This window comes from Antrostomus carolinensis, unplaced genomic scaffold (genome assembly GCF_000700745.2).
Source record: "Antrostomus carolinensis isolate BGI_N321 unplaced genomic scaffold, ASM70074v2 scaffold10429, whole genome shotgun sequence".
NCBI lineage: Eukaryota > Metazoa > Chordata > Aves > Caprimulgiformes > Caprimulgidae > Antrostomus > Antrostomus carolinensis.
In genome coordinates this window covers 52,914-60,453 of record NW_010340290.1, presented here as the reverse complement: position 1 = coordinate 60,453, position 7,540 = coordinate 52,914, and the positions used below count along the sequence as shown (strand labels likewise).

General features: G+C 45.7%; 1 protein-coding gene across 1 annotated transcript in view; it reads right to left on the bottom strand.

Annotated features, from left to right (window-relative positions):
• LOC104531259 (coagulation factor IX-like) overlaps positions 1-6,479 on the bottom strand; it is a 13,933-nt gene extending 7,454 nt beyond the window's left edge. The window contains 4 exon segments of the mRNA XM_010176097.1: positions 1,150-1,263; positions 3,114-3,138; positions 3,467-3,630; positions 6,413-6,479. Of these exon segments, the coding sequence (XP_010174399.1) occupies positions 1,150-1,263; positions 3,114-3,138; positions 3,467-3,630; positions 6,413-6,479 (370 nt within the window).
• Between the last annotated feature and the right edge of the window lie 1,061 nt (positions 6,480-7,540).

Here is a 7,540-nt window from a genome sequence, read left to right as displayed (position 1 = left end):
ATGAAACGGGTCCCAACCTGAGGCATGGTGAGATTCCCTGGAGCTGCACATGTCTTCTCTCACCCCATGTCGCACTCCTCTATGGTGGGAACATAATCTCTTGAAGGTGGGAAACCACTAATCCACAGATGCCCTTTTAATTCTCAGTGAGTTTTCAAATAACTTCACAGCAGGTTAACTCCACTCCCACTTCCTCAAGGACACCTCCCTTCCCGTAGCCATTTTAATGCCATCATTTACTATTTTTACAGAGCTCCTTTTCACGCCTCACTTCTAGCGCTATTTTTGTTCCTGTCTCACTTCCACGAGAAATCTGCAATGAGACTATTTAAATTTGATGCAGCTTTGAAATGCTCTTTTTAACGTACGCTCCTCTCTTGCCAGAGCAGAAGCACAACTAGAAAGAGAATCTTTTATTAGTGCAGTGAGTCTAGCACATTATGCGAGTCGCACAGCCCCTGATTATATTATAAATATAAAAGCTGAATATCCCTCTTGCCTATATTATCAGCTGTTTGGTTTTCATAAACTCCTCAACCCATCAGGAAAATGTTTGCCTTCAGAATCAAGGTTGCTGGTGATAATTATAATTATGAATTTAGCAGAGTGCCATTGAGAGGAGGTTGCAATAATCCTGCCCTGCTCAGCACCTGCTGCCCAGCCTGGCATGAGAAATGGAGAGGAGGAGTGAGAGCATGGGGGTCCCATCAGGTTGGGTGGAAAACTGTTGCTTTCAGCAGGTGAGCAAGTCATCCCTGATTGACGAGCAGCCCCAGAAAGGCTTGTGCTGAGGAGATAAAGGAAGATCTCTGTGTCAACATTTGTGCTGGCAGCCACAGTGTGCTGAACAAAAGACCTTGAGCCTGAGTCTCTGCTGAACTCTGCGTAAGAGCAAGCATCTTGATGCTCAGCAGAGGTGGAGCTGGGGTTCCACAAGAGAGGTCAAACACATCCACTCCTATATCCCCAAGAGTGTCCCCCTATAATCCTGTTGCCAACAGGCTGAATTTGCACATTCACGCTGTGCCTTGAAGCCAGGCAAAATGTGTCTGAAACAGGCCTTGAGTAGGATGAAACTCTACGCCCACTGTGATCTGATGGGATTTCAAGTAGAGCAGAACAACCACAGGACGAGCCCCCAGTACGTACCTATCTCACAGTTTCTGCCTTCATACCCAGCTGGGCACCAGCACACATAGGAACTTACTGCGTCCTTGCAAATGGCTCCATTTTTGCATGGATTGGGGTCGCACTGATCTCCATCTTGGAGAGAAGACAGGAGAATTAACAAGCATGAATTGTCCACCATGGCTGGTGCTGACCAAACACTGGAGCCTTGCTCTGTGCAAGCCTCCTGTTAAAGATGAGCGAGAGACCGCACACCTTCCTTCTTTGTAATGGAAAATAAGTCAGATCCTGGCACCCAAGTGCCCAACAGTTGATGTCAGTGCTGGGGTAACATCAGCAGTGGTGCTTTACCTGGAGTCCTAATTATGTACCCTGTCCTGCACAAGTTAATTCTGCTCATTTCAGCAGAACTCTTCTTCAGTCTCCCTCATACAACATTTCAACAGGACCTTGGCTAAGTTAGACAGACAAAGTTAGAAGGTTTGCTTCCTTGAGAGTGGTTAGAATTTCCTGATCTGAATTATTTTAACACTGCTATCTTTGTTCTCTGAAGGTTTGAGCTTCTCCACTTGGGTTTGGAGACCTCTGTGTATTATGATTGAGTACCTGGGTCATTGCTTTTTCTTTCCTACGTCTTGTATGACTATTAATTGGTTTAGATTTTTCTTTATATGTCAGGTCTTTTATTTTCACAGTTGCCTACAGCTGAGAAGCTGAGGCTTTAATAAAAATACCCAGTATTGCAAAATTAGTGATCTCACACTTTGGAACGATAAATTCGTGACGTTAAATTACAAGGAAGCGCGCTTTGAAATGGAAATGCAAAAACAAGGAGGAAGGGGAATGTCTTGATGTGTTTGTGTCCTGCCAGTAAGTGTGGCTGTTAATGGTGCTGTGAGGAATGGGCTGGAATGCAGAAGGCAGCTTGCAAACATGGACAAATGGTTTTGTCTTGTCTAAGGCAGGGTGTTGGGGTTTGCACGTGAGGAGTGGATGGCGGCTGTTGCTGCTGCCTAGTGAGGGCACGGAGCTTGGTACCACTTGGGTGCTGTGCAAGGGTTGAGCTCCTGTGGGCTTCACATGTTGGGAGTAGCAGTCTGTAAGCTGAACAGTGAACCTGGCACTTTGGATGATAGGGGAATAGATGGTATTCAATATTTTTGAAGAGCTAATTGGTTACAGTGACAGGGAAACAAATGCAGTGTTGAGTTTCATCAGTTGGTTTTTCAGAGGACAGTCCCTACAATGTAAACGTAACTTTTTTATTTTATAGTCTGGACTGACTAATCTGAACTATTTAAGGCTTTTTAGTGAGATGTTCTGGGCCCTTTGCCAATCCACAAAGCAGTTCATTTATTGAAATGTCCTTAAAATTAGTTTCAGATGTTTTAGTGGGCATAGAAATCTTTTTGGTAAGGGACTGAGGAGTTGTTGGGGATGGAGGCTGAAAGGGAAGAAATAGATGATGGAAAGAAAAGCCAGGGTTTGGGACCACTGGTGTGAATTGCAGACAGGTGTTTGCTATGATCATATGGCATTTCCAGGGATTTATGCTGTGCTTGCACATGACTGTGCCTTATCTGGTGATCTCTGCTGGAGAACAGAGCATTTGCTGTTTGCTGGAGGGGTGTTAATTATCACTGTCATGTTTTACTTGATACCGCACCTGAAACTGGAAACCCAGAGTGTGACCTGGGCTCAATGGATCCAGTGGTCTGTGTGAACTGGTTTTGTTCTGTGAAGTTTTTGAAGTTTATTCAAAAAAATTGCCTGAACAAAGAAAACATTAAGTATTCATTAAGGGTTTTTTTGGGGTTTTTTTTTTTTTTTAGCTTGCTTCCCAGGACTTAGGGAGCATGACTCTGACTAGCTCTGTCATTAAACAGTGTTCGAATGCTGGAATACATCTGTTTCAATAAACTTCTGCTACTTATGCACTGAGACATGTATATTATGCATTTGAACGTGAGGAAAGTGGCTCTTACCAATGTATGTTTTCCAAAACTCCATCTGCAAAGGAAAAAGAAAAAGATTCCCTTGATTTCTAATTTCTGAGCACTACCTGGCTGAAGTAGTAAAGAGATGACTTCAGAGCTAAAACAAAAGACTTGCAGGAAAACAACCACTTCCATAATCCCAATGGTGACCAGCTAACCTTTAAAGCAGTTCTCAAGCCCAACTGACGGACATGAATGAGACTAAAACGCGACAGACACTGCGCTTGGGCCCTGCAGGTTGTCCCCTTGCTCCTTCCCCTCTGTCCTTCCTCACCTGAAAGGCTTGTACAGGTGTGGGCTGGGGGAATAGGGTGTTGCCATTTTGCAGCAGCCACACTCACCGTTTTTTCTGTGTTTTCAAACACTTCTCGGGCTTCTTCAAAGCTGCATTTTTCTTCTATGCATTCTCTCTCCAGGTTCCCAGGAATAACCTCTTCCAGTCTGTTTGAATTGGCTCGCTTTTGCCTGTGCAGAACCGAGTTTGCTTCTTTGTTCTCGATGAAAACTGCAATTTGAAAAGAAATAGGGGGTAGAGAAGAGCACACACCATCTTGTGATGCAGCTGGGCTGGGCTGTCAGGGCTCTGTTCTCCCAAACAGCAAACCCTTTTCATGCATTCACCTCCCCATTGCCCCATGGCCAGGGATATTTCAGGAGTGTTATCATCTACTTAAGATTTCTTTGGTGTTTAACTGAAGTGCAAGCTGGAGAATCAAGTGTCAAAGTAGTCAATAGACTGATGGGGGGAGAGAGGGTGATTAGGAGTGCTAAAGTTTGATGCGTAAAATACTCTAAAACAGACGGTGTGAGTACCTCCTATCAGAGATGCACAGACCAGAACAAGCTATTTGAGAGGGGAAAATAATAGGCTTTTTCACGCTGCTGCTTGGTCAGGTCTTGTTTGAACACAGAAAGTGTCCTGCTTTAACTGACTCTGCCTATTTTGTCTCTGAAAGACCATTTGCCCCTGCAAGCAGGTGTGGCCCTTGGAAGCCATGGGCAGTTTGCTTCTCTTCCTGCTCCTCACCCTTGCCCACATACCTGGGTACCACTGTTCCTGTGGCCATGCTGGCAGGAAGGATGACATGAGCCCTCCTCACCCCCTGGACCAGGTCACATTGGAAAGGTGGTGTGTCCCCCACTGATTGACTTGCTGGATATTATTCACCCAGAGGAGCTTCCTGCTTTGCCTCGCTTCTCTCTCCATCCTCCCTTAGCGCTTACAGGCATGTCCCTTTTGTCACCATATGGCATGGTAGAGCAGCCATTCTTGGAGCTGCTGGTGGCCACCCTGGACACAGACCCTTATCTAGGGTCTCTGCTCTGGAAGGGTTTTGGGCACCTATGGGTCTGTCCCCTCTGAGAGTTAAGAGTGTGAGCTCAGCTGGGTGGGCATTGGGGAGGATGAGGAACAAGTGCCACCTGCTCATTAATTCTCATTGCTACCTTCTGCTCTTGATCCAGAGCAGATCCCAGCCTCTCCAAAGCCACACAGGATTGGTTTTGTTGAACTCTCATGAGTCCAAGTGGGTTTGCTCCAATTTACACCATGCCACTGATGGTGTAACCAGCCCCTTCACCTGGAGATGTCTCTGCAAGAGGCTGAACTTATTTTTTTTTCAATGTTTTTAATTATTGTACAGCAAACTTGCACTTCTGCCTTCCTCATGTTAGTGTGGTTTTGGTTAAAAATGAAGTGCATTAAAATCTTGACCTTAATCTGATTATTTGGCAGTAGATATTGATAGGTAAAGCACTGACCTCTGAAGAAGCTAGGGTTGTTGCAAACACTGCAGTCCTCATGGGGTTGCCAGTCCCTTCCCAGGGTTGTAGTTGTGTGTGGGACATGAACACACAACCCCAAGGGAGCCGCTCCAGTTGAGCAAAGGGCTGAGGATGCAGAGACACCAGGGAAGGGCACAGCTTTGCTAGAGAAGACCTGTCCCCTTCCTCCCTTGGCATGGGCTACAGCCTCCAGCTTGTCCCCAGGCTGGGCAGAAAAGGCTCAGGTGAGAATGATGGAGCAGCCTTCCTTGGTTTTGTGACCCTGTTGGGCTCTCCATGCACTCAGTGCCCAGGGATCCTAAAGTGGGCACAGCTGCACATCACCCTGCATGATGTGAGGCTGCCACCTTAGACCTGCTCCTTCTTTTCCTGGTGGGATGTGCCAGGCACCTGCCATAATTAACGCATTTAATGGAGAGAACTAACCCATTTAATAGAGAGAACTCATTTTAATGAATGCAGCTTTGCCTCCACCAGATCCCTCTAGGCTTTCTCATTTGCTTACTGATCCCATGTGCTGCTTTACAAGCAAAACTTGATTTGAACTGAAGGTTGCAGGCTCCATGGGGTCATGGGCATGGAAACCATCCTCACACCAAGAATATACTCACACATGACTTCCCAGCTTCTGAACCAGTATCTGAAAGAGTGAGATGGGTCTCTGGGCCAAGGGGCTGTGGGGAGAGATTTGTTCTGCCAGCTGAGTATAGAATTTTTCTAGGGGGTACACCTAGGTGGATGGTGGTAGCAATATACTTTAAGCTCTGCTCACTTCTCATTGCTAAGCAATCATTTTGGAAAGAGTTGGGTTTTTTTTAACCTGTTACTTGCAAAGTCTTAATGCAAGACAAAAAGCCAGCCTTGCATCAAACAAGTACTCACAGTGGATTTCAACCAGCCTCTGCTGGAACTGTTGCTGCTAGAGATAAATCAAGCAGCAGCCTGCATTACTATGTGTGATTGCCCACATCCATCAACTACTCTATCTTGTCTACAATTTTGGCTGCATCCTACAGTCTTTGTTAAATTCACGCTGGGTTTTGGCTTTAAACAATTCTCACAGTGGCAAATCCAATGACTGTTTTATGGATGTGAGCACTTGTTTGTACTCCAGGACAAAGCGGTGGCACACACAGAGATATGGATGTTACTCCACCAGTGACGTTCTCCCCTTTTTCTGCCTTCAGCATGCATTCTAAAATGGCTGAATCAAGCTCTGAAAGCTTAAAAGCTGCAAAAATTTAAGAAAAATCCCATTCTTAAAATTAATCCCTGTGACACATTCTGTGTAAAATCAGCATAAAAACTATTATTTCGTTCCCAAGAAAAGAAGCGGAGCTTTAAAGAGAGAGCTATGAAATGCAGGAATCCCTTTGAGCTCTCGTCTCTTATGAGACTGCACAAGCTGTCCCACCGTCAAGTGACGAACTGTCCCTTCTCCTGTGCCAGTAACCCCCCCACACCAAAAAGTGAAAGACTCTCTAGGTTTTAAATGAACCCACCTGTACTGTCGGCACCAAGACAAGCTCTCAGAAGACAAATGGAGAGTATGAGGGGAATATTTGCCATTTTCTTGCCACTGCTCAAACCTCTTGCTAACAAATTGTTCAGGTGGTGGAGCTCAGTCAATAGTTCCAAAGTGCAAGTGCTTGTTTATTTATTCTGGGTAACCCTTTAATTTAAGGTCCCCAGATGTGCCATTGGTGAGGCTTTGAGGCTTGCAATGGCAGCCTGGGTGTTACAGGAGAGAGGGCATGTCCCTGTACAAGACACCTGCTAGGTAGTTGCAGCTCTTGGGCTCATCTTCTGCCCTGGAGAATATTACTGCCACGTTTAGGGGTTGATCATGGCACAAGAATAAATTAGTTCAGCCCCACTGAACTTCTTTAAAACAGTGGATTTACCATTCTTATTGGGGTGAGGTTACTGTCCATATAGAATCCACAGTAGCATTTTCAGTCTTCAGCATTGTCTATATTTCATCCAAAAGAGCCAGCATAATTCCCTTGAAGATGACTCTAGTGGAAGGTGTCCCTGCTCATGGCAGGGGGGTTGGAACTAGATGATCTTTAAGGTCCCTTCCAACCCAAACCATTCTATGACATCCATATCTCTGTGTGTACAGTTGATCTTCTCTTGGGGACCAGGCACCCTTGGAACAAGCCTTTGTCAGCTAGCACTGCATGGTCTCACGTGGGTTATCTAATTAAAAACCTGGTTGAAGTGAGGTGAGACTATTGCTCCATTATCCAGATCTGCTGAGGCAAACCCTGGAGACACCATGGAGTTTCCTAGGCCCTGTACTTGAGGCCACAGGAAGGAATCTGCTCCTTGGTGGCTTGGACAGTGGGCTGGTGTAGGGATGTGCTAATAAAACACCAGCTCTGGAGCAGGGACAGTGTGCAGGTTCCTGGCTGCAGGGCAGCCTTTGGCCAGGGCAGGTTCACAGCCTGCTCCTGATCCACACTGGCCAAAGAGTGGACTGAAAGGGAGGGAAGATGGGGGAAAAGAAATAGGGAAGAAATGAGATTTTCATGCTGAAAAGAAAAAGCGGTTATTCATATGAAACCATTTGTATTTAATGGTGGGTTACTCACAACTTTTAAACCCCATTTCTTCCCTTCCTCTGA